This window comes from Sus scrofa, chromosome 5, assembly GCF_000003025.6.
Source record: "Sus scrofa isolate TJ Tabasco breed Duroc chromosome 5, Sscrofa11.1, whole genome shotgun sequence".
Taxonomy (NCBI): Eukaryota; Metazoa; Chordata; class Mammalia; order Artiodactyla; family Suidae; genus Sus; species Sus scrofa.
In genome coordinates, this window is record NC_010447.5 from 64,812,716 (window position 1) to 64,839,362 (window position 26,647).

Consider the following 26,647-nt stretch of genomic DNA (forward strand, 5'->3'; position numbering starts at 1 on the left):
CCCTGGCCTTGCTCAGTGGGTTAAGGATCCATTGTTGCCATGAGCTGTGAGCTGTGGTGTAGGTCACAGACATGGCTCGGATCCTGCATTGCTGTGACTCTGGTGTAGGCCAGTGGCTACAGCTCTGATTAGACCTTTAGCCTGGGAACCTCCCTATGCCATGGAGCGACCCTAGAAAAGACAAAAAAAAAAAAAAAGGATGCTGATGGGGCGGGCATGGGGCAAGGTCTACCCTCATGGAGGTTCTTCCAGGGAATCAGGAGCCCATGCACAGAGACTGGGGCCACCCCAATGCCTCTATTCCTATAGGGCTTCCGCATGAGTCACCTGAAGCTTTCTGTCTTCTACTTGCCATTACCTGACACTCAGAGGTGCTCACTTCACATGCTCAACAGTCATGCATTCAGCAGGGACTTACCAAGTGCAGGTGGAAAGGAAAAGATGCATAAGCCCCAGAGGTGCTTGCTGTAAGGCTGGGGAGATGGCATGCAACCCCTTAAACAGCAAGAGAGCAGTTGAGCTGCCAGAGCTCAGGCAGTGGGGGCAGAAGCCATGGTATTAGTTCCAGCACCCCCTCTGCTAGCTCTTTGGCTTTGTGACCTTTTGTGACTCCAAAGAGTGACTGGGTGTGTGAAGGGACGCTGTATACTGTAAAGTGCTGGGCAGATTGTCCGTATTGTTGCCAATAATCATGAAGTAGCAGTACGGGGTGGAGGAGCTAAGTTCTAGAATGTAGCAGAGGCGGTCTGAAGACACATGTCTGCCAATCATGCTCCTGGCTGGCGGGGTCCAAGGAAGGAGTGGTCGGGTTGGAGGGGCGGGCTGGCCTTGGGGGAGGACTTTCTGACCATCTTCCGTGGAGCCTGGGCATGCCTAAGCATCTTTACCCCCAGTCAGGATATGTGAGGATGGGGTTCAGATGGCATGAGTTTTGACAGCTTTTAAAGCTGCTTTTATGTCAGTGTTGCATGCACGCTCCTCCACTCGTTATACTCAGTTACTGCGCTCCACCCGCAAAGGCTGCAGGGACGCCGGGCAGGGCATTGCAGGGGAAGGGTTTCTGAGCTGAGGGAGTATATGTTCTCAGGGACAAAGGAGGTCTGCTGTGGAGAGGTTAGAGCGACACTACCACGCTGAGAGACTCCTAAAGAGGTTTCTGGGGTGAATGCCTTTTTTTTTTTTTTTTTTAAACGCCACACTTGTGGCGTTTGGAAGTTCCCTGGGCAGGGGTTGAATAGGAGCTGCAGCTGCTGGCCTACACCACAGCCACAGCCACACCAGATCCAAGCCACATCTGCCACCTACACTGCAGCTTATGGCAATGCCAGATCCTTAACCCACTGATTGAGGAATCGAGGGCGTGTGGTCAAGGACACTATGTCAGGTTCTTAACCCACTGAGCCACAACGGGAACTCCAGGTAATGTTTCTTAACAGCTGGAAACACAAGTTGCCGGCTTTTCATTTTTATTTTTCTGTAATTTTTAGCATGACTCATGGGCATGTGGTGATCCTCTGGGTCAAGATGAAACAATGGAGACTTTTCCCGTTTCATAGGGTTAATTTTCCTGTGTTTGTGTATGTGTGTGTGTGCACACGCATGTGTGCACTATCCAGTTGTTACTGTTCTCTTATCCATTAATGAAGTTCTGTTGGTAGAAGATGAGGTACAATTATTAGTGAAAAGAAAGGGTTTGGAATTGGCAAAACATTGGGACAGTGGAAAGGATCAGAGACTCTCAAGATAGGCTTTGGTTGGAAGTTCGATGTGGCGCTAACCGGATGTGGCGCTTGGGCATAGGATTTCACTTCTTTGAGGCTGGGTTCCCTTATCTGCAAATTGGGGAAATAAGTCCCAACTCATAGGGTAGGCATGAAACTCTCTATGTGGAAAGCAGTGTCGTCCTCAGTGAATGTAATTTTTATTTTTATTTTTTTTTTTTGTCTTTTTGCTTTTTCTAGAGCCTCTCCTGCAGCACATGGAGGTTCCCAGGCTAAGAGTCTAATCAGAGCTGTAGCCGCCAGCCTATGCCAGAGCCACAGCAACACGGGATCCGAGCTGTATCTGTCTGTGACCTACACCACAGCTCGCGGCAATGCCAGGTCCTTAACCCACTGAGCAAGGCCAGGGATCGAACCTGCAACCTCATGGTTCCTAGTCGGATTTGTTAACCACTGCGCCACGACAGGAACTCCCTCAGTGAATGTTCTTTTCCTTCCCTTTTTTGATGAATGAGAGGGACACATACTTGGGAAGAGGAAAGTCATGAAGGTGAGGTGTGACGCCCAGCGACAGAAGGAACGGGGTTATTTTTTAAAGACGAGGCATGCAGCTTGGGGAGTTCCCGTCGTGGCTCAGCGGAAATGAATCTGACTAGTAACCAGGAGGATGTAGGTTCGATCCCTGGCCTTGATCAGTGGGTTAAGGATCCGGTGTTGCTATGAGCTGTGGTGTAGGTTGCAGACATGGCTTGGATCTGGTGTTGCTGTGGCTGTGGTATAGGATGGCGGCGACAGTTCCACTTGGACCCCTAGCTGGGAACCTCCATATGCTGTGGGTGCGACCCTAAAAAGATGAAAGAAAGAAAGAGGAAGGAAGGAAGGAAGGAAGGAAGGAAGAAATGCACCCTGAATTTGAAAGGAAAACAACCAGAGCCCATTGGGATTTCACAGGGCTGAACCCCGAGGGAGGAGCACGGGCTGCAGAGCTCAGGAAGGGCCTGGCCTCAGTTGGAGAGCTTGGGGGTGGGGGGCGGGTCTGGGCTCTGCTTCAGCTTTCCTAGGGTTCACCATGGCCTCAGTGTTCCCCAGACCATCAGCAGCAGTGCCCGTGAGCTTTCGGTAAAAGCTGGGCTTTGTATCAAGATGTTCCTTCCTTAACCGTTTAACACAAATTGTAACTGGTTCTTGGGCATGGTGGTGACACGTGTGGTAGGGCTGATCTTTGCTTCCCCTCGAGAATGTGGAAGAACATCGAAGAACAATTTTTTTTAGTCATATGGGGAAAGAAGTTTTTTTTTTTTTTTTTTTTTTTTTTCCTGCCACCTGCACACATTCTGGAATAGCAAAGTCAAAACAGTTCTTCAGCCTCTTCTCACTCTAATCTCTGGCCTCTTTCCTTCCCAAAGAATGTGGGGTAAGGGGGCCACAGGAATCTGAGCGGGCCGCCTCTGCTTTCGGATTTCAAATAGTAAAAGCACTTTTCAAATGCCATCTCCGTGGATGTTTGTAAGAACTCCGTGAGGTGAAAGTCATTTTTATGTAACAGGGACACCTCGTTGCTAGGGGGCCTTGAGGCAGGGCCATTCTGTGACTGCTGTGCAGGCTCTTTACTGAACAGGGCACCTGCTAAGGGGGTGCCGAGGGGCTGGGATGTACAGGTGCTCTTGCTAAGCCCTGAACCCCGGCGCCTCTTTCTCATGCACACTGAAGGGGGCCGTGGGTCTGCCTCGGACAGAGCCTTTTTGGGCTTTGGTTTCTCCATCTGCCAAACGGGATGAACTTTAGAATCCTCATGCTGAAAGGGCTGTTTTGGGTTTTTGCTTTTTAGGGCCGCACCCATGGCATATGGAGGTTCCCAGGCTAGGGGTGGAATTGGAGCTACAGCTGCTGACCTACGTCACAGCCATAGCAACGCCAGATCTGGGCTGCATCTGTGACCTGCCTCATAGCTCATGGCCGGATCCTTAACCCACTGAGCGAGGCCAGGGATCCAACCTGCATCCTCATGGACACTATGTCTGGTTCGTAACCTACTGAGCCACAACGGGACCTCCAGGACTGTGGTTTTTAACGTCTGTATCTCATTTTCTCTCAACTGGACTGGGAATCGGCACAGGATGGTGGTGGTGGCTGACATTTTTTGGGTATTTGCTCTGTGCCACGTGCAGGTCCAAGCACTTCATGTCTATTAAGTGTATCATGCAGTCCTTCCAACAGTCCTACCATGTAAGGTTTCTGTTATTCCGGGGTCAAGCTCTGGTCTCTCCTTGTGGCTCTGCCTTGTTACTGGGGGTGATTTGGGACAAGTCTGGAGATGCCCTTGGGCCTCCGTTCCCTCATCTGTAAAATGAGAGGACTGTAACTGGTCAGTAACCCCTAACTCCCTCACTCCTTTCTTTTGAACTTTGAACCTTCTATTTTTTACTTTTTTTTTTAGGGCCGCACTCCCAGCATATGGAGGTTCCCAGGCTAGGAGTTGCAGACCTGTAGCTGCCGGCCTACACCACAGCCACAGCAACTTGGAGCTGTGTCTGTAACCTACACCATAGCTCACAGCAATGCCGAATCCTTAACCCACTGAATGAGGCCAGGTATTGAACCTGTTTTCTCATGGATACTAGTCCGGTTTGTTAACCACTGAGCCACGACAGGAACCCTGGAACCTTGTATTTTTAAGGAAAGAGGTGCCATGCTCGAGTGGACGACTGAGGATTAAAGGGAATCTGCAAGGGATGGCGAAACACCTGGGGATCAGCATCAGACCCCAAGGGGCACGAGGAGGTTGTGGTTACAGAGCCGGAGATGGGTGCCGTGTAGACGAGGCCCCTGGGGGGAGCCACTGCCAAGGCAGGGCTTTGTGGCCAGACGGCAGGGCGGGGGGGTGGAGATCAGTGCCCACTGTCTTTATTTCCCTGCTGTCTGGTCCTTTGATTTCTTATGAGTGCCTCCCACTGGCCAACCCAAAAGCCAGAGAGCCAAGGGTCCTGATTGGCCCCATACACCAAGGACACCCTCTTGGGACACAGACTAGGTAGAGAGAGTTGAGGGCAAGTCTGCAGTTCCACCCAAACCACCTTCACAGCAGCGTGACATAGGCCCCTGAACCCCCTTAAGGACTGTTTTTAAGTCAGTATTATGTGGAGTATGGTGGAGAAGTCATTTTAAATAAAAATACTTTAAATAAATATTAAAAGGTGTTCCTGTTGTGGCTCAGTGGTTAATGAACCCGACTAGTATCCATGAGGATGCGGGTTCGATCCCTGGTCTTGATCAGTGGGTTAGGGATCCGGCATTGCTGTGAGCTGTGGTGTAGGTCGAAGATGCGGCTTGGATCTGGCATTGCTGTGGCTGTGGTATAGGCTGGTGCGGCTCTAAAAAGACGAAAGACGAAAACATATATTAAAGGATATTACACTATAAAATCCAGTACATATAATCTTTCATAATATTTGTGATACCTAGAGACAAGTTTATCTTTTTCCTTTTTAATAAAGGTGACACACACTTATCACTTTACATTATACAAGGAAAAAAAATCATGTTCCAATAAACACATTTTAAAGTAACAGTGTATGTCATCTTTGGTTTGGGTACTGATGTATATAAAAACAGACTAAAGTTTATCATGCTATTACAGCTTCCACATAGACCTCAAATCTATTGAAAGTTGGCTTGTCTGCACCTTGAGTTTAAAATTTTTTTTTTTTGGTCTTTTTGCTATTTATTTGGGCCGCTCCCGTGGCATACGGAGGTTCCCAGGCTAGGGGTCCACTTGGAGCCGTAGCCACCGGCCTACGCCAGAGCCACAGCAATGCGGGATCCGAGCCGCGTCTGCAACCCACACCACAGCTCACGGCAACACCGGATCGTTAACCCACTGAGCAAGGGCAGGGATCAAACCCGCAACCTCATGGTTCCTAGTCGGATTCGTTAACCTCTGCGCCACGACGGGAACTCCTTGAGTTTAAAATTTAACAGGTTGATTATCTAATATTTATCCTTCATTCCCAAAGGATGAGCTCAAAATAGAAAGTTTTAGGCTACTTTTGCAAAGACTTCTCTGGAGACTCCACTAGGTAGGTGGAGACAGTATTTTTCTAATTTTTATTTTTTTTCTAGTTTTATTGACATATAATTGACATCCATCACAGCATAAGTTTAAGATGCATAGCATAATGATTTGACTCCACATACATCATGAAATGATAACCCCGGTAAGTGTAGCGAACGTCCATCATCTCATATAGATACAGAATGAAAGGCATAGAAACATTTTTTTTTTCCTTGTGCTGAAAACTCGTAGGATTTACTCCCCTAACACCTTTTATATATAGCATACAGCAGCATGAATTACCATTCCGTATTGTACACCATATCCCAGGTACTTACATACCTTATAAATAACCTGTCACACTCTGTTAGTCCCTGTTACACAGCATAGTGATTTGAGATTTCCAGACATTTGAAAGTGATCGCCAGGAGAGGTCTGGTCACTTTCTGTCACCATCCAAAGGTGTCATATTGACTCTGTTGACTGTATTCCCCACACGGTACACGTCATGTCATGACTCATTGATTTTGCAACTGGAAGCCTGTCGCTCTTAATCTCTCTCATCTATGTCTTTCTTCTCCCCACCTCCTCCCCTCTGGCAACTGCCTGTTTGTTCTCTGTGTCTCCGACTCTGTTTCTGTTTTGTTCTGCCTGTTCATTTGCTTTGTTTTTGAGATTCCACACATAAGTGAAATCATATAGTATTTGTCTTTGTCTGACTTATTTCGCTTAGTACAGGACCCTCTTGGTCCATCCGTGTTGTCAAAAATGGCAAGATTTCATTCTTTTTTTATGGCTGGGTGATATTCAGTGTGTGTATATAAAGAAGATATGGAGACACGGCGGATAGAGATAGAGAGAGAGAGAGATAGACGCCTTTTATCTATGGGTAGACACAGGTTGTTTTCATAGCTTGGCTATTGTGAATAACGCTGCAGTGAACATTGAGGTACCTCTCTTTTTGAATTAGGGTTTTTGTTTTCTTTGACTAAATACTCAGGGGTGGAATGGCTGGACCAGAGTTTAGTTATATGTTTAATTTTTTTCAGGATCTCTCTAGTATTTTCCATAGCGGCTGCACCAATTTACACTCCCACCAACAGTGCACAGGCTGTCTCTCCACATCCTCACCAATACTTGTTATTTCTTATCTTTTTGATAATAGCTATTCTGATAGGTGTGATGTGATATCTCATTGTTTTTGTTTGTTTGTTTTTGTCTTTTTTGCCTTTCCTAGGGCCACTCCCGTGGCATATGGAGGTTCCCAGGCTAGGGGTCTAATCTGAGCTGTAGCCGCTGGCCTACGCCAGAGTCACAGCAACGTGGGATCCGAGCTGCGTCTGTGGCCTACAGCTCACGGCAACACCAGATCCTTAACCCACTGGGCAAGGCCAGGGATCGAACCCGCAACCTCATGGTTCCTAGTCGGATTCGTTAACCACTGCGCCACGACGGGAACTCCTCACTGTGGTTTTGATTTGCATATCCCCGATGATTAGGGATGTCGAACATCTTTTCATGTGCCTGTTGTCACCTGCATGTCTTCTTTGGGGAATGTCTGTTTGCATCCTCTGCCGATTTTTAAATTGGGCTGTTTGCTTTTCTGATGTTGGGTTGTATGAGTTCTTTGTATATTTTGGATATTAACCCCTTTTCAGATATATTGTTCGCAAACATCTTCTATTCAGTAGGTGGCCTTTTGTTTTGTTAATAGTTTCCTTTAGTGAACAAAAGGTTTTTCATTTGATAAGGTCACATTTGTTTATTTTTGCTTTTGTTTCCCTTGGAGGAGACGTATCCAAAAAATATTACTAAGAACAGTGTCAGAGAGCTTGCTATATTTTCTTGCAGAAGTTTTAAGGTTTGGGGTCTTACATTTAAGTCTTTAATCCATTTCAATCAATTTGTTAATATGGTGTAGGACCTAGATTGATTCGTGGATATTCAGCTGTCCTTGCATCCCTCCAATAAATCCCAAACTTAATCATGTTATGTAACCCTTTTAATGTATTGTTGGATTCAGTTTGTTAACATTTTGTTGAGGATTTTTGCATCTATGTTTTTCAGTGATATTGGCCCGTAACTTCCTTTTCTTGTGCTGTCTTTTTCTGGTTTTGGTATCAGGGTGATACCGGCCTTGTGGAATGGGTTTGAAAACATTTCTTCTGCTGCAATTTTTTAGAATAGTTTGAGGAGGATAGGTGTTAACTCTTCTCTAAATCTGTGAAGCCATCTGCTCCTAGACTCTATGCTCTAGGGGTGCCCCCTCCATGGGTTGATGGGCCCCTGTGTTGTGGCGGGCTGACTCCCGTGGGCAGTCTGGTAGGCCTGGGTGACCTCCAGTCCAGTTGGTTTCCAGCCATGCCTTGTGTGGAGGCTGCTGGCCTCTGATGGGCAGAGCTGGTCATGAGGTGGCTGACTACAGAGCCCAGGTCCTGGGGCTAGTGCTGGCCCATTTGTGGGAATGTGTGCTGGAGTGGGTGGGTTATGGGTCTGGGGGTCCTGGATCTAGTGTCAGCCTGCGGATGGGCATAGCTGGCTCTGGCTCTTGATACCCTAGAAGAACTGGCTGACTTCAGGTGACTAGGGGGTCCCAAAGCTGGTACTGACCTCCTGGTGAGTGGGGCTGGATAGCTGGCTGAGGAATCCAAGGTGTCTGGAGGTGGTGTCAGCCTGCTGATGGGTGGGCTGGGATTCCAGGGGGTCCTAGGGCTGTGTTAGCCTGCTGGTGGGTGGGACTAGGACCCAGGGTGTCCCAGAGCTAGTGCTGGTTCTCTGGTGAGCAGTGCCAGGTCCTGGGGTCCCTGGCTATGGGGCCTCGGGGGTCCGAGGACTGGTGTTGGCCCCTTGGTGGGTGGGGGCTGGTTCCTGACACACCAGGCTGTCAAGTCCAGGGTGTCCTACAATTTATATTGGTCTGCTGATGGGTGGGGCTGGACCTCTGGGTGGACAAAAGGCCCAGGGTATCACAGAGCTGGGTGATACCAGTTGGCATGCTGGTGGGGGGGCTGGGTCCCAGCATGGTGGGCATCAGGGCTGCGGTGATCCTGGACCTGGTGAGTGAGGCCAGATACTGGGGATAAGTACTGGTCCATTGGTGGGTAGAACTGGGTCCTGGAGTCTCTGGCTGTGGGGCCTGGAGGTTCCAGGGCTGGTGTAGGGCTGCTGGTGGGTGAGGCTGGTCCCGTGGCTCTCTCTGGCCCACTGGTGGGTGGCACCTATCTTGGGATCTTTGGCTGCAGAGCCCAGGGGTGCAGGAGCTGGTGTAGGTTAGCTAACGTGGGGGATGGAAGCCCAGTCATCCCAAGGCTAATGCCAGCTCACTGGTGGGCAGAACCAGGTCCTTAGGTCTCTGGCTGCAGGGCTCTGGGCATCCTGTGCTTTGTGCTGGTGCCCTGGTGTGTGGGGCTGGGTCCTGGGCCCCCCAGTGGACAGGGCCAGGTCCCGGGGCAGCTGTGGTCTAGCGGTCTCCTGAGGTCTTAAGGCAGCTGGCCTGCTGGTGGGTGGGACCATGTCCCTGCTCAGCTCGTTGCTTGGTTTGGCCTGAGGTACCCCAGTCCTGGTGCCAACAGGCCGGTGGGCAGGGCCAGGTCCTGGCACTGATGAGCTAGAGGGAGGATCCCAAAATGGTGCTTGGCCGTTCCAGTGTCCCTGTGATAGAACAAGTTCCCAGAGATGGCTGCTGCCAGGGTCTGTGTCCGCAGGGTGAGCTCCCATTCCTTCCTGCCTCTCTGGAGGCTAAGATCAGCAGGTGGGTCTGGCCCAGGTGCCTTTCACATGGCTGCTTCTGTACCCTGGGTCCCAGAGCATGAGATTTTGTGTGTGCCCTTGAAGAGTGGAGTCTGTTTCCCACTGCCCAAGGGGTTCTCCTGAAAGTAAGGCCGGCTGGCCTTCAACACCACCCATGCTGGGGGCTCTTCCTCCTGGTGCAGGACCCCTAGGCTGGGGAGCCTGATGTGGGGCTCAGATCCCTCACTCCTTGGGGAGAAGCTCAGCATTGTGATTATCTTCCCGTTTGTGAGTTGCCTCCCCTGGGAGGTGGATCTTGACTCTAGCGTGTGTCTCCGCCACGCCTGCTCCTGTCATGGTGCTTCCTTCTCTGTATCTGTAGTTGCCGATGATTTTTTTCTGCTGGATTCCAGTCTTTCGCATCAATAAGGTGAGCTCGGGGTCTTCCTACTCCACCGTCTTGGCCACGTGCTCTGACCATCGTTAACTCCCAATAAATGAGAAGCCAACTAGATGCAACCGGATAACACCGCTCCCCCCGCCTTTAACACTGGTTTTTGATAATGAGACCATCTGTATGTATCATATTATAATTTTGGCCAGTTGTGTATAATTTGTGGAGCACCGTGAATGTCCTGTAGAGGCACAGGTATTGAATTCTTTTCTTGCCATTTTTATGCTCTGCTTTAAGTGTTGGATCTCGCCGCCAGTGTTCCTTGTGTTTCCATCTTTATTTAAAGGTTGGTTGTGGCTAAAAATAAACCGTATTTAAGAATGAAACTGAAAACAGTGTAAAATGGCCCAAACCGCTGGGTGATAAATGACAGGGGGACCAGGCGAGCATGTGGCTCTAATCACCATGTGACATGCTCTTGGAAGCTCTCGCGCTGCTCGTTAATAAACAGAAAATGTCTAAATAATTATTTCATGCATGGCTTTTTTACAAATGGAAGTTGGAACAGATGCCATCCCTGCCTTTTTTTTTTTTTTTTTGATGGGAATGCGCTTCTGGAAATCCTAGGTTTTGTAAACCCCTGAGTGGAGAATTCTGTTGAGCTGATCCTTAGGGTACCTTTCAGTAGCTTATTAAAATAGAAACTAAATCATGCTGCTTTGTGAACCGGGAGACTGGGAGGCTCAGGTCTGCATGATCCTCTTCCAAGTTCCCCAAAAGCTGCACATCGTGGGGAAAGTGGGGGCTTGAAATCAGGCTGCTCTGCATGGGAGTCTGCATCCTTCTCTCGTCAGCTGTGTGACCTCGTATAAGTCGCTTGGTTTCTCTGAGCTGAGCTTACCAGCTCACGCAAAGAAGAGGGAGAGGCCTATAACCGTCCTGTGGGGTTCCCGTCGGGGCTTAGCCATTAAACAAGTGCTTATTAAGCCACCACTACGTGCCAGGCACATTCCAGGCACGAAGGGAACAATGGCGAACAGGGCAGAAAAGTTCTGCCCTCATGAAGCTTACGTTCCAGCAGTGAGATGGACAAAAACACAAATAAATTTAGAAAACTAGCCTCAGGGGAGTTCCTGTTGTGGCTCAGCAGGTTAAGAACCCGACTAGTATCCATGATGATGCAGGTTCGATCCCTGGCCTTGCTCAGTGGGTTAAGGATCTGGTGTTTCCGTGAGCTGTGGTGTAGGTTGCAGGCGCAGCTCTGATCCCGCGTTGCTGTGTCTGTGGTGTAGGCTGGTGGCTACAGCTCCCATTTGACCCCTAGCCTGGGACCCTCCCTGTGTCACTGGTGCTCCCCTACAACGAAAAAAAAGAAAAAAAAAGAAAAAAGAAAGAAAAAGAAAATAGAAAACTAGGATGAGACCTTGCCTTTAGTATTTCTCCTGGATTCTAAAGAGGATCCTGCTAAGGCTCTGGTTTCTGGAGTTTGGTCTCTTCCTGCCCTGGTTTTCTGGCATTAATTTACTTTCTCAGCTTGGACTTCGTGTCTGCCTGACTTTTCCACCTGCCACTTGCACCTCTGTTCTCTAGTTGGCCTTGGACTTGATGGTCCTTGGTCCTTTTGGGTCTCTGGTCCTGTTTGCTCTTCTGAACACATCTGCTACTTGCAGGGCCTGTGATGGACCTTGTCAGCCTGGCCAGTTCTGGCTCCTGAGCCTGGCCCCACGTCCTGCCAGTCTGGCCCCCAGCTTCCCTTGCTTCATAGATGGTTCTTTATTTGGAAACTTTTTAAATGAGAGGACTTGGTAGGAAAGAGGGAGGAACTTGAGAAAAGTGGCCCAGGAGAGTGCGGAAGGCTTAGGGTTCTCTGATTGCAAGTAGCACTTTTTCCCTCTGAGCAGTTCCCCTCCTGTTGGCTGGCGTCTGTGTTGTCTCCTCCCGTCAGGACTCCAGCCAAGCCCGATTTTCACAGCCCTGCCATCCTGGGCCCAGCCCTTTTTCACTCCACGTTCTCAATTTGCTCTGTATTAGCAACAGTTTCTTTTTGGAAGGGGCCTTTCTCTTGGCCGCTCTGGGAGAGCTAAGACCCCAGAGTCTTCTGGCCTCATATCGCTGATCACAGGAGCCAGCGGCTGTGTCTGCCAGCCCATGCTGTGTCAGCTGGATTCCTGCTGTTGGCTTTGGCAGAAGGGTGACCATCCAGCTGTTGCGCCCAACCTTGGGCCCCCCATGCAGGGCTGGGCGCCGGCCTTGGATTGTCAGGCCAGTGATCAGAAGCAGAATTTGGTGGGGGCGGGTTGAGGGAGAGTTCTGGGAACCTGGCCTCCTGTGACTGGGGGTCCTGTCCGTGTCCCCTGGAGAGAAGTACCATGTGCTCAGGGTCCTGGGATTGTGGGTCCCCGGGATAGAAATGGATTGGCGCCATTCTTTCATAAGCATAAACTATGTCTACACCCAGAATGTTGGAAATCCCTTTGATAGAGAATCCCTTCTGGGATTTCTTCTCTAGGAATCTTACCACCACACCCTCCCCCCCGCCCCTGGGGGCAGGTAAGGGGAGGCAGATAGATGGCATGAGGTGGGGGGGTGGGGGTGGGGGTAAAACGTGGGGAGAGTCTCATTGCCCAGAAAGGGAAAATGAGCATTGCCAATGTGGGAACGCAGCAGAGGGCACAGAAGCGAAGGAATGGAGAGGTCATTATTCTGGCCCCTCCCTCTCTTGGGGTCAGACACTCCATTGGAAGAGAGGGAGGTGAAAATGAGAGGAGTGGAGATGCTTAGATATTTGGGAGTGAGTCCCAGTGCCTAGGGTTTGCACCTCATCTTAGAGCGCAGCCTTGGGAAATGGCACAACTTGCGGAGAAGCCCAGAGCCCAGCCAGATGCCTGTGTGCCCAGGTGCTGCCCAGGCAGCTGATTGGGAATGACTGAGAGCACCCGCTGCAGCCCAACATCTATAGGGAGGGGCTGGAGGACCTAGAGGTTCTCATGGACCAGCGGACCTGAAGGGGCAGGGGCTGGGACAAAGAAGAGGCAGCACGAGCTATAGGTACCATCTGGATGCCCCCGTAGAATCCTGCTGGCCTGCCACCCCATGGTGGATGCCCACACAGTCCTGGGGGCCAGCCCAGCCCAACTTGGCTCTGAGCAGCAGAGACCAGCACAGGGCTCCAAGGTCTAGACCAAGACATTCCCAGGGGACAGACAGCCTTCCGCCAGAAGCTCCATCCCCTCCCCTATCATAAGGATGCACGCAGCCTCCTCACATAGCTACTACCTTATGCCCTGAGCGGGAAGAGGCCATTCTGATGGGGCTTGAACCTTGGATTGATTAAACATTTAAGCCAAATAAATTTAAAAAAATGTGGAAAGCCTGAGTCACCTTTAATAGTTTTGCATGTCTGAATCTAATCTTAATCCCAACACTAATGTTTATCTCCCCTTGTAAGGTTTTGTGAGCCTTAAATGAGATGTTGTGTGTAAAGCACTGAATTTAGGGCTTGGCCCGTGGTCCCCTCTGCTTGCTCCCCAGTCCTGGAGCGCCTTCTCAGCCACAGTCTGCTGCTATTACCTCCAGGCGGAGGGCATAAGAGAGGACCTGGTTTCACCAGGGAGAGGCCTTTGCGAGCTGCCTGGCTTCTTCCACAGCCAGGAATTCCCAGGCCGATGTCTAGAGAGCCAGCCACTGTGAACTTTAACTAAAGGCTCAGCGAATTCTCTCCTGAGTCCCTGCACCTGCCCACAGTCCTGCTCAGGGAGCCCGGACCATGTGCCTTTGTCTCCTGAGGGGCCAGAAGAGCCTGAAGCTTTTTGTCAGAGGAGGAAGGAAGGGCCCCCTGCCACCCCATCAGGTGGCGTGGGCTTGGCAGGGGGTGAGAGCGGCAGGCATCCTCCGGCTGGCACAGCTCACCCCCATACTCCCCTCCTGCTTCGTTCTACTCTTTGGAGAATGGCACTTGCATCACTCGGCCTCTGTCACTGCCTTGGGGGCCCTGCCGAATGCGAGCCTTGGCTTCAGGGCTGGCTGCCTTGTCTCTGGCTGTTCTTCTGAGCTGCCTTCAGATGAAAACTCCCCTTTCAGGGCTGGTGACAGGGTGAGCCTGGATGATACGCGCGCCTGGCATGGCTGACCCGCTGCCTGGCTTGAAGGCAAGAGACTAAATGAGATGCCCTCCAGGGACTCTGCGGGCCTGGAGATTCTAGGACATGTGGGGTCTTCTTAAGCCATTTCAAAAGCAAAGAATTATGTTCATATAGACAGGTGCATGTGCCAAAATATACCACTCACTGAATTTTTGAAAACTGAACACCTGCATACAGCCATTGCCCAGATCAAGGAAGGACATTATTGGCTTCCCCAGTGTCCCCTACTGTCATCCTCTCCCCTGTAGACGCTACCTCTCTCAGGCCGATGACCATCTGGACTTAGGGCAGTTCAGAGTTTCTTTTGAACGTTATAGAAATAGAATATACTGTAGAATAATTCTGTGGTGCTCAGCTTCTTTTGTTCAGACGACGTTTGTGAGATTTGTCCATCTCGTTGTTCTGGTATTTTGTGCATTCTCGTTGCTGTAGGATATTCGGTTGGGCAGATACATCAGAACGTATGTGCCCATCCTGCTGCTTATCGCCCCGTGGGTAGTTTCCAGTGAGGGGCTGTGATGAAAGATGTTGCGGTGAACATTCTTGCATGGGTCTCTCAGTTCACAGCTTCCCGTCCTTTGGGGCACGTGCTCGGGAGCAGAGCTGTGGGCTCGTGGATGGCCATGCTCAGCTCCAGCAGATACTGCTAAGCCATTTTCCAAAGTGGCTCTGTCCACCTACATTCCACCAGCACCGTGTGAATATTCGGGTTTTCCAAATGTGGAGAAATTCCAGCATTGGTATTTTTCCTCTTTTTCACTTTTGCCTTTCCCATGAGTGTGTTGAGGTATTGCACTGCAATTTCACATGCATTTCCCTGAAGATCTGATGCTTAGGGAAGCTGAGAACCTTTTCATATGCATATTGGTCACTTGGGTACCTTTTTTTTTTCTTTTTTCTTTTTAGGGCCACAGGTGCAGGGCCACAGGTGCATATGGAAGTTCCCAGGCTAGAGTTGAATCAGAGCTGCAGCTGCTGGCCTACGCCACAGCCATAGTAATGCCAGATCTGAGCCGCATCTGGGATCTATTCCACAGCTCACTGCAGCACTGGATCCTTAACCCATTAAGTGAGGCGAGGCATTGAACCCACATCCTCATGGATACTAGTTGGGTTCATAAACCTGCTGAGACACAATGTGAACTCCCTTGGGTACCCATATTATTGACGTGTCCCTTCAAGTCTTGTGCCCATTTTTCTCTTGGATTGTCTGGCTAATTCTTACTGATCTTTGGAAGTTTTTATGTATTCCAGATCCAAGTCCATTGTTGGACGTATGTATGCAGATATTTCCCCATTCTGTGTCCTCTTTTTTCACTTACTTGCTAGTGTATTTTGATGAGTGGAATTTCTTCTTCTTTTTTTTCTTTTTAGGGCCGCACCTGCAGCTTATGAAATTTCCCAGGCTAGGGCTGAATCAGAGCTGCAGCCGAGGCCTATCTATGCCACAGCCATAGCAACACCAGAGCTAAGCCACATCTTTGACCTACGCTGCAGCTTGCAGTGATGCCAGACCCTTAACCCACTGATCAAGGCCAGAGATCCAACCTGCACCCTCAAGGACACTATTATGTCGGGTTCTTAACCCTCTGAGCCACAACAGGAACTCCCGCAAGTTCTTCATTTTAATATACTAGATCACATCGATTTTTAGAGGAACATGCCATGCAGCAGTTCACATTTATTGCTTGCTTTCCGTGTCCTTGTATACCTTGCTCATTGAACTTTCACCTTGACTTTTTTTTTTTTTTGCCTTTTCAAGGGCCATTCATGCAGCATATGGAGGGTCCCAGGCTAGGGGTCTAATTGGAGCTGTAGCAGCCAGCCTACACAACAGCCACAACAACGAGGGATCCGAGCTGAGTCTGTGATCTACACCACAGCTCACGGCAATGCCGGATCCTTAACCCACTGAGCGAGGCCAGGGATCGAACCCACCACCTCATGGTTCCTAGTCGGATTCGTTAACCACTGCACTACGATGGGAACTCCCTTGACGTATTTTTTAAATGGAAAAAAACAAAGCTTAGCAAAGCTGCGGGACTTTGCCAAGGTAGGAGACAGCAGAGGCCGGGTTCATGCCCAGCCCTTACCACTCCAGAGCCCGTGTCCTGTGACCTCTGCTCGTCCACTGACAGTTCCAGCTAATATCCACGGGCATTGTCCTGCCTTTGGGTGCCTTTTGTTTGCATGGTACACTGTTTTTTTTTTTTTCAGTTAGGTTAGTTGCCAACATTTCAAAATTAGAAGAAATACAGATTTCCAGCTTTAAAATTTTTTTTTTCTTAAATTGTAAGATCTGGTGATACTGGTTCCATTTTCCCACGTGTCACCTGAGCTGCTGGAGCTGAGTAGTCCCTGTTCCCCATAGATGGGCCTGAGCCCTCTCATTTTTGGCTGGTCATGCCTGGCCTGCTTCAATCATTTATGTGTCCTGCCTGGCTCCTGTAGGCATCTGAATTTTCAACCTGTTCTATTGTTTTCCCTTAAGTGATATAATGGATCTTTATCTTTCTTTGTTCCATGTGTTCTTACCTTGATGCATTTTGACCTCCCTGCTTCCCTTCTCCAGGCCTCTAGGCTCTGTGCTCAGGCTCCCTGCCCACCTTTTCAGGCAGCAGCGTCTTTATGGGTAAGCAGAGCAGGCGACCACTTATGTGGGGCAGCTAGAAGAGCCCCTCAAAATATCCCACCCCTTACTTTAAGAGTAAAGGCACTGTATCCCCATAAAGTTGGAATGCAAAGGTTTTTCTGGAGGAAGTGATAAAGTACCCCTGTGGGATTTAATTTATCAGATGGGCTCCTTGAGCAAAAAGCCTAAGAGGCAATGGGAGGAAAGATTTGTAGGAGTTCCCATGGTGGCTCAGTGGTAATGATCCCAACTAGTATCCATGAGGTTTGATCCCTGGCCTCACGTAGTGGGTTAAGGATCTGGCGTTGCCTGTGAGCTGTGGTATAAGTTGCAGATGTGACTTGCATCCCGAGTTGCTGTGGCTGTGGTGTGGTCCAGCGGCTGTAGCTCTAATTTGACTCCTAGCCTGGGAACTTCCATATGCTGTGGGTGTGGCCCTGAAAATGAAAAAATAAAAATAAAAATAAAAGATGTGTAGCTAGTCTGGGTTTATAGATAGTCTGGGTTAGGAGAGTGGTCAGGGAATTCTCATGTCTCTGAGTGGCTGAACGCCTCAGATGGGAGGCTGTACTGATTCAGCTTCAGAGTTGGAACAACGTATGAGGACATGGCTGGGGATGGGGGATGGATGAGTGCCTAAGTGTAGTCCTTTTATGTTTTTTATTTTTATTTTGTTTTTGCTTTTTAGGGCCACACTTGCGGCATATGGGGTCTAATCAGAGCTGTAGCTGCCGGCCAGAGCCACAGCAACGCCAGATCTGAGCTGTGTCTGCGACCCACATCACAGCTCACAGCAACACCGGGTCCTTAACCCACTGAGCGAGGCCAGGAATGGAACCCACACCCTCATGGTTCCTAGTTGGATTTGTTTCTGCTGAGCCACGACGGGAACTCCATGGGCGTAGTCCTTTTAGAACTTAGCAGATTTGCTCTGGGCATGTCTCCTGCCCAACCGTTTCCTTTTCTTCTTTAATTTCCTCCTAGAAGTCAGTATAATCTGGACTTTAGGAGCTGGAAACTCAAGTTAGACTCAATGGATTTGAATTTTGTCTTTGCTTCTTACCCGCTTACTGGTAAGCACTGACGTATCCTCTCTACCTCTGAAAGTCCTAGAAGGCATCTTCTTCCAAGAGAAGGCTGTTTTGTCTCCACTGGAAATCTGTAGTTTACTATAGCCACCTTCATTCATTACCTTAGCTAGATGTTCTGGATAACATCTTACTTAGACAGGTCTGTTTCTCATCTTTTTGTACATTAATTTCTTCATCTGTATTTGAGGATCGTAACATTCTACTTTATAGGCTTGTGAAGACTTTAGAATACGATAATATTTATAATCTTCTTAGAACGGAGCTTGGCAAATAATTAGTCCTCAATAAACATCAGTTACTCTTGCTGCTGTTGTTGCGCTGGCAGGAGCACCAGATGTGGATAGATCAGGTGACAGGAGACAAAATTCTTGTTCTATCAGGCATTAGCCATTGACAAGTCTGTTTCTTCAGGGATCATCAGTGTTCTTACCTGGAAAAGATTAAAAGAGAATTAAAAGAGAATTAAAGATTAAAAGAGAATTAAAAGTGATGAGGCTGGAGTTCCCTGTGGCTCAGTGGGTTAAGAATCTGGCATTGTCACTGCTGTGGCTTGGGTCACTGCTGTGGGGCAGCTTTGATCCCTGGACTGGGAACTTCCGCATGCCTTGAACGTGGCCAAAAAAAAAAAAAGTGAGGTTAAACAAGACAATCAGGATGAAGGCACCAGGGCAGTTTGTGTTGATTTCATTTCATTCTCTCCTCCCTTCTCTCTTCTGGAGATGGGTAATGGACTAGTGGAGAAGGAAGATGAGCACCCTTGAAAAACAGCTAACAGGAGTTCCTGTTGTGGCGCAGCGGGAACAAATCCGACTAGATACCATGAAGTGGCGAGTTCGATCCCTGGCATTGCTCAGTGGGTTAGGGATCCAGTTAGGAATCTGGTGTTGCCATGAGCCGCAGACATGGCTCGGATCTGGCGTTGCTGTGGCTGTGGTGTAAGCCAGCAGCTACAGCTCAGATTCGACCTCTAGCCTGGGAACCTCTATATGCAGGTGCAGCCCTAAAGAGACCAAAAAAACCACCCCCCCAAAAAAACCCAATATTGGTCATTTGTGTTTTATCCTTTATTTTCTTGATCAGTCTGACTAAACACTTATCAGTTTTATCGATCCTTTCAAACAACCAGCTCTAGGTTTCACTGCTTTTCTCTTTTCACTTTCATTTATCTCTGCTCCCCCTTTATTTTTTACTTTCTTCTATTTGCTTCAGATTGAATTTGTTCTTCTTTTTCTAGTTAAAGAGCAAGCTTAGAGGGTTGATTTAAAGCTTTCTTGTTTTAGGATATAAATGGATTGCTTTGCAGTGCACCTGAAACTAGTGCAACATTATAAATCAACGATACTTCAATGAAAAAAACTGGATGAACTTAGAAAAAATCTTTCTCATTTTAATACAAGTATTTGATGCTATAAATTTCTTCCTGAGTATTACTGGCATTCTAAGTATAATAACATTCCATAAATTTTAATATGTTTTTAGTTTCTAATATTTTCTAATTTCCTTTGTGATTTCTTCTTTGACCCATGGGTTGGTTATGTAGAAGGATACTGTTTAATTTTCAAATATTTGAGGATTTTTCCCTATATTTTCCCCACTATTGATTTCTAGTTTAATTTAGTGGTGGTCATGGTACTGCATTTTGTTATTTCAGTTCTCTGAAACTTGTTAGATTTGCTTAATGATTCAGAATACAGTCTGTCTTGGTGAATGTGTATTGCAAAGAATGTGTTTTCCGTTGCTAGGTGGAGTGTGGTATAAGTGTCAGTTAGGTCAAGTTGATTTGTATGCCTTCTGTATCCTCACTGCTTTTTTGAACTTGGTTTCTCAACTACTGATGTTGAAGTCTCCAATTTACACTGGAGGATTTGTCTATTTCTACTTTTAGTTCTGTCGATTTTTATTCTATGTATTTTGATAATATATGGATGTTATTGTGTTTATTTAGGACTATTAGGTCTTCTTCTTCTTTTTTTTTTCTTTTTTTTTTTTTGTCTTTTGTCTTTTTAGGGCCATACCTGTGGCATACGGTGGTTCCCAGGCTAGGGGTCCAGTTGGAGCTACAGCTGCTGGCCTACACCACAGCCACAGCAACACAGGATCTGATCGGCATCTTCGACCTACAACACAGCTTATGGCAATGCTGGATCCTTAACCCACTGATCGAGGCCAGGGATTGAACCCGCAACCTCATGGTTCCTAGTAGGATTCGTTTCTACTGTGCCACGTCAGAAACCCATGTTAGGTCTTCTTAATGAATTGATCACTCTGTCATTATTTGACGTTGCTTTTTATACTTGGTGATGTTCTTTGTTCTGAAGTTTACTTTGTCTCAGCTTTCTTTTTATGAGTGTTGGCATAATATATCTTTTCCCAATCCCTTACTTTTATTTTATACATGCCTTCATATTTTAAGTGGGTTTCTTGGACATTTATATTTAATGTGTTTTTTAATCTACCATATCACTATTTGTTTCTACTTGTTCTATCTGTTCTTTGTTCCTGTTTTTCCTCTTTTCTTGCCTTCTTTTGAAGTCAGTATATCTTATGACTCCATTTTATGTCCAGTATTGGCCAGGTAATCGTCCTCATTTAAAACATTTAATGGTTGCTCTAGGATTTACAACAGGTATCACTAACTTATCCCATTTTACTTTCAAATAGAATAAATACCATGTCACTAACAGCATAAGAACTGAGAATGGCAAATCTCGATTTCTTCCCTTACATCTTTTGTGCTACCTGTTGCTATGCATCTCACTCTGATGTATGTTGTAAACCCGACAATACATTGTTACTGGTTTGGCTCAATACCAATGTCTCTCAAATTTTTTCCATTCTTCCCTAAGGCACTTTATAGACATTATTTTTTTTCTAAATCCCCTCTTCTCCCTTGAAATGTTAATACCACAGATATACTATACATCTGTTTATATTATATGGCCTTCTGGAGGCCTAAAAATTACTATAATAACTGACAGTTTGGGGTTCCCAAAGAACCAGTTTTATGTCCCTTGGGGACAGTATTGTCCCCATGAGGATGCATGCTTTAGACAGTGAATCATCGTAAAAGACCAAACATCAGAAAAATGTCTTTACATTTACCATTCTTTTTTACTATTTCTGGTGGTCTCTCTTTTATTGTGTGGCCCTAGACTGTTAACTAAAGAACTAACATTTTTTTTTTTGTGCAGATTTGTTCTTCCTTAAGCCTTTGCTTGCTTAAATAGTCTTTGCCTTGTTTTCATTTTTCAAGACTCTTTTCTTTGTGCATAGTGTTCTGGGTTGACTTTTTCTTTTTTTTCCTTTAAGGTTGCCACTCTGTCTTCTTATGGCTTGGGTAATTTCCGCCACAGAAGTGTCTGTAAATCTTACCTTTGTTCCTTTGTGTATAATATCATCCTTTCTTCATTTCCCTACTCTTCCCATTACTCCAGCTTCCCGCTTACTTAAATATTTTTTTTTCTTCCTAGCTTTGGTTCTCAGAAGTTTGAATATGGTTTGTCTAGGTACGTAGGGTATTGCTTTTGTATCTTTTCTGCTTGGGGTTTTCTGGAGTTCTTGAATCTGTTTTGTTGTTCTGATTAATTTTGAAAAGTTCTTAACCGTAATGCATTCAGCTGTTCCTTCTGTCTTGCCTCTTAATCATCCTGGGATTTCAACTGCATGTACCGAAGACCCTGTGATAGTGCCTGTAGCTCTTGATTGCTAGATTCTTTTGTCTTCTTTGTTGTTTTTACTCTTTGTATCTTAGTTTGGGTAAAATCCACTGACTTACATTCAAGTTTATTGAGTCTTTTCTCAGCTTCATTCAGTCACATGCCAAGGCCCTCTAGTGAAGAGATTTTTTTCATATCTAACATAATTTTTTGTTCTAGCATTTCCATGTTACACTTTTTGTATTTTGTCTCTAAGGAAATTCCTGATTTTCTCATGTATGTTGTCTTTCTTTCGCATTAGATTCTTCCTGAACATGTCGTTGTTTTAAAGTCCCTGTATGATCATTCTGGCATCAACCTCGGTTTTGTTGATTTCCCCATTTCCTGACAATGAGTTTTTTGTTTTGTTCTGTTTTTTAATGTTTCTCTAGATTTTTTCACTGAATTCTAGACATTGTGTGTGAAAGGACAGTAGCAACTGAAGTAGATGTTATTTACACTAGGAAATGGGCTTCTGTCTTTCTGTCAGGCTGTTAGTGAGGGGAGTGGAGGTTGAGGTGGTTTTGGATTTTGTTTTTATGGAGGCGCCTTCTGTGCACCTCAGACTTCAGATCCCTTCAGTGGCAGGCTCTTAACTAGCTTATGCTTCCTGTGGGCTGTGGAGCGCTGGCTCTTTGTCCTCCCCGTTCCCTTGCAGTCCTTTGCCACCTGGGGTCTCTCTGCTCTCCCTCCCCCGGCATCAGCCTGCTGATCCTTGTCACTTGGTGCTTAAGGCTTTGCGTTTGCACGAAAGGAGGTTCTGGGAGATGGGGGAGCTTTCAGGCCTCTGTGCAACTTCAGGGGGCTCCCTCTGGTTCCTACCTTGTCCTTCTCACGAGTAACCAGGCAGTGGTCATGGGGGAGGACCTTGTGCATGTATGCACATTCTTGCAGCTGGAGCTCCCACTCGTTCTAATCTCTCCTGCTGACCTACACTCAGCTTGGGGCATTTTAAAAAAGTGTAGCTCCTTCTTCTTACATTTATAGTGAGTGCTTTTCCCTCCCATCTCTGCCAGACCTGAAACTGTTGTGAGTCCCGTCTTTCCTTGGAGGAGCTTGTCATTTGTTTGTCTGTCTTGGTTTGGTTTTGGTTTTGTTGGTTTGCTTGTTTGTTTTTAAAATTCAGCTCCCCTGGTTACCTTGCAACCTTCACTCTCTGTTGGGCTCAAGAAAGGTTTTGACGTCACAGATCTTTGTTGCTAAGACAGAGGCCACATTTCTTGGCAGTTGTCAGCATCCTAAGTAAAAGCAGTGCTCTGGTGGTGGGTAAATAGATTTTCTTTGTCCTCCATCGAAGGGTGGGGTGAGCTCCCATTGTCCTTCCATCGAAGGGTGGGGTGAGCTCCCATTTCCCTCCTGTGTTTTATGTCAGAGGTGGTGACAAATAAAATATTCTTCTCCTCTGCGGATTGTGTTTTTCTCATCAGACATCCGTAGTCAATATTCATCTAAGAGGAGACCCTTTTTTTTTTACAGGCTTAATATGGTCATTTGCTAACTTTATGAACCTGGGGAATAAAAAGATAATTGATTGGTACCTTTTCTTTTTAAAAGAAATTGGCTTTTATTGTAAAGGTAATTCATTGACAGAGTTTAAGAACAGAGAAATATATAAAAAAAAATAAAGAAATTAAAACCCTCCATAATCCCATCAGCTAAAAAACCATGATTTAACATTTTGTCGAATTTCTTCTAGTCATTTTTTTCCCCTTTATAGCTGGTTTACAGTGTTCTGTCAGTTTTCTGTCATACGGCAAGGTGACCCAGTTACACATACACGTATACATTCTTTTTCTCACATTATCATGCTCCATCATAAGGGACCAGATATAGTTCCCAGTGCTACACAGCAGGATCTCCTGGCTAATCCATTCCAAAGGCAATAGTCTGCATCTGTTAACCCCAAGTTCCCTGTCCATCCATTCTCTCCCCCTCCCCTTTGGCAATCACAAGTCTATTCTCCAAGTCCATGATTTTCTTTTTCTGTGGAAAGGTTCATTTGTGCCTTATATTAGATTCCAGATATAAGTGATAATCATATGGTATTTGTCTTTCTTTTTCTGACTTACTTCACTCAGTATGAGAGTCTCTAGTTCCATTCATGTTGCTGCAAATGGCATTCTTTTGTTCTTTTTTATGGCTGAGTAGTATTCCATTGTATATATATACCACATCTTCCTAATCCAATCATCTGTTGATGGACATTTGGGTTGTTTCCATGTCTTGGCTATTGTGAATAGTGCTGCAATGAACATGTGGGTGCATGTGTCTTTTTTAAGAAAAGTTTTGTCCGGATATATGCCCAAGAGTGGGATTGCTGGGTGATATGGTAGTTCTATGGATAGTTTTCTTAGTGGCTGTACCAGCTTACATTCCCACTAACAGTACTCTTCTGGTCATTTTTCTATGAATGTATCTGTTGGTTTGTTTACACAGTTATGTATATGCCCCTACATTTGCGTATTTTGTTTAAATTAAGCTGGTTTCCAAAAGGTGTATTTTTCTGTGGGTTGAGTGCTCTGGCACTCATGAAATGCTGATGTGTTATTCACGTTTGTCTGATAAAGATGCCAACATTGACAGAATATTTTCAATTTGCTCTTAGGGCTGAGTTTCTTCTTGTAGCTACTTTTCATGAACAGCCAAGACAGGTTGTTGTATGTGATTCTAATGGAATGGGATTTATTTCAGAAAAGAGCAGTTGTTGAGTCCTCATGCTGAGGTTCCCCCTACACCTCAGTTCATGGCAACACCGGGTCCTTAACCCACTGATCTAAACCCGCATCCTCGTGGATGCTAGTTGGGGTCATTAACCGCTGAGTCATGATGGGAACTCCCATGAGGAATCTCCTTAATATATGTTTTTCAAATTAAAAAAAAAATTGTTTGTGTCTGTGCTCGCAGCATGTGAAGTTCCCAGGCCAGGGATCGAACCTGTGCCCCAGCCGTAACCAGAGCCGCAGCAGTGACAGCGCTGAATCCTTAACCCACTGTGCCACCGGGAACTCCTTAATATATGTTGTATTTCTTTCCTTTTCCAGAAAGTATTTTGGAGAGAAAATTGGACTGTATTTTGCCTGGCTGGGGTTATATACATCCTTCCTCATCCCATCGTCCATCATCGGGGTCATCGTGTTTCTTTACGGATGCGCAACCATCGAGGAGGATATCCCCAGGTAAGTCCGCGCGGAAGGAAATGCCTCAGTTCCCAGAGTCAGTCGTTTGGAGTTTCATCCCAGGCGCAAGTTCATTGCACGTGCCTCCTTCCGAAGTCTCACCCTCTGTCCTTCCATCTTCCCTTCCTGTGCATGTCACTTGCCTCCAGAGAGACCTGGGCGTCACAGATTCTGGAAACAGGGGCTCCGAGCCAGGCTGGGTGAGGCTGCTCCCTTTCCTGGTCAAGCTCTTCTCCAGGGAGTTCCTGTCGTGGTGCAGTGGTTAACGAATCCGACTAGAAACCATGAGGTTGTGGGTTCGGTCCCTGCCCTTGCTCGGTGGGTTAAGGATCCAGCGTTGCCGTGAGCTGTGGTGTAGGTTGCAGACGCGGCTCGGATCCCGCGTTGCTGTGGCTCTGGTGTAGGCCGGTGGCTACAGCTCGGATTAGACCCCTAGCCTGGGAACCTCCATATGCGGCGGGAGCGGCCCAAAGAAATGGCAAAAAGACCGAAAAAAAAAAAAAAAAAAAAAAAAAGAAGCTCTTCTCCAGGACCAGGGTCTGATTGGGCAAGAGGAAGGTAACTGACAAAAAAGAAACCATGCCGGAGAAAAACGTCTTCCCGCTCATTTTCATGATTTTTTTCCTCCAGTTTCCCAGACAATCCAAGGCAGGAAGTCTTGAGTGGCAGGAAGTGTTGGGTGGCGCTGGGTAGGGATGGCTTCTATGTGGTCAAACCCTGTCCAAATAAAATGCCACGAGGCCGTCAGTAGAAGCAGGCAGCTCTGGAACTCAGGAAGCTTCATTTCTGCCTCAGGAAGTTGGACACTGCAAGAGGTGACAGGCCCTGTGGCAGGGCCCTTGGGGATCCAAGAGATGGAGCACAGGCTGGTCCTCATGGGAGAGAAAGATCCCACGAAGAAAATAAGTACTTAAAAAGAGCATCCTTGGAGTTCCTGCTGGGGTGCAGCGGGTTAAGGATCCAGCATTGTCTCTGAGGTGGCACGGGTTTGACCCCCAGCCTGGCACAGAGGGTTAAGGATCCAGTACTGCTGCAGCTGTGGTGTAGGTTGCAGCTGCGGCTCGGATTCAGTCCATTGCTGGGAACTTCCATTGCCAGTGCTGCGGTTGAAAAAGAAAAAAAAAAAAAAGCACATCCTTTAGGATTGACTATGTTATATAGTAGCTACGTGGCTGGGTAGCGCACTCCCTGAGTCTGTTTCCTTCCCCGTAAAATGGTAATAATCACACCTACCTCATGGTGGTGTGGCGAGGAGAGGATTCAGGGAAACAGAGTCTGGCACACGGCAAAGGATGAGTAAAGAATTGTTGAGTGAGTCAACATACATGGGGATAGAGTACAAGGGATACAAGAGACACTTAGCCAGTATGTAGAATTTGAATCTCTTGCCATCTCTAGAACGGTCCTTGCTAGTAGAAGCATACTTTGTGTATTTTAAATACTCTTTTCAGTTGCAAGTGAGAGAAAGGCACTTGAACTAGCTTAAGCAAAAAAAAAAAAAAAAAAAAAAAGGAATTCATTCTTAGGGTTCAGTCGAGAACCAAGAGGCAGGCTAGCTCAAGGAACAGTGCAAATAGGGTCTCCTTCTCTTTATCCTCTATCTCTAATTCTTTCTAGTTTTTACTTGTTTCACTGCAGGGATGTAAGCATTGCTGCTAAGAGCTCCTGGGCTTAGTGTGAGAAAGTCCTCCTGGCTCCTTTTGCCTTAGGCGGAGGTTCCTGGTTACCTGGTCATGGCTCGGGGACAGGCTGCTCCCTCAGGAGACAGGTGGAAGAGGACACTGGGCACACAGTGGGTGTCCACTGCAGTGCAGCGTAGTGATGGTTGAGTAAGGGCCATCAGGAAGACAGGGGCAACAACTGTCCTCTTTGAGGGAAGTGTGACCCCAGTGGCAGGAACAGGTGGCTCTGGCCATTGTGGCAATCTCTAGAGAAGGTCTTACAAATTAGAGAAACTGGAGATGACAGTGTCACTAGTTAGAATAAAGCTAAATATCTCAGTAGAAGAGACAGAGG

General features: G+C 47.0%; 1 protein-coding gene across 1 annotated transcript in view; it reads left to right on the forward strand.

Annotated features, from left to right (window-relative positions):
• ANO2 (anoctamin 2) overlaps nucleotides 1-26,647 on the forward strand; it is a 342,407-nt gene that overhangs the window by 152,669 nt on the left and 163,091 nt on the right. The window contains 1 exon segment of the mRNA XM_021092435.1: nucleotides 24,497-24,631. Within this exon segment, the coding sequence (XP_020948094.1) occupies nucleotides 24,497-24,631 (135 nt within the window).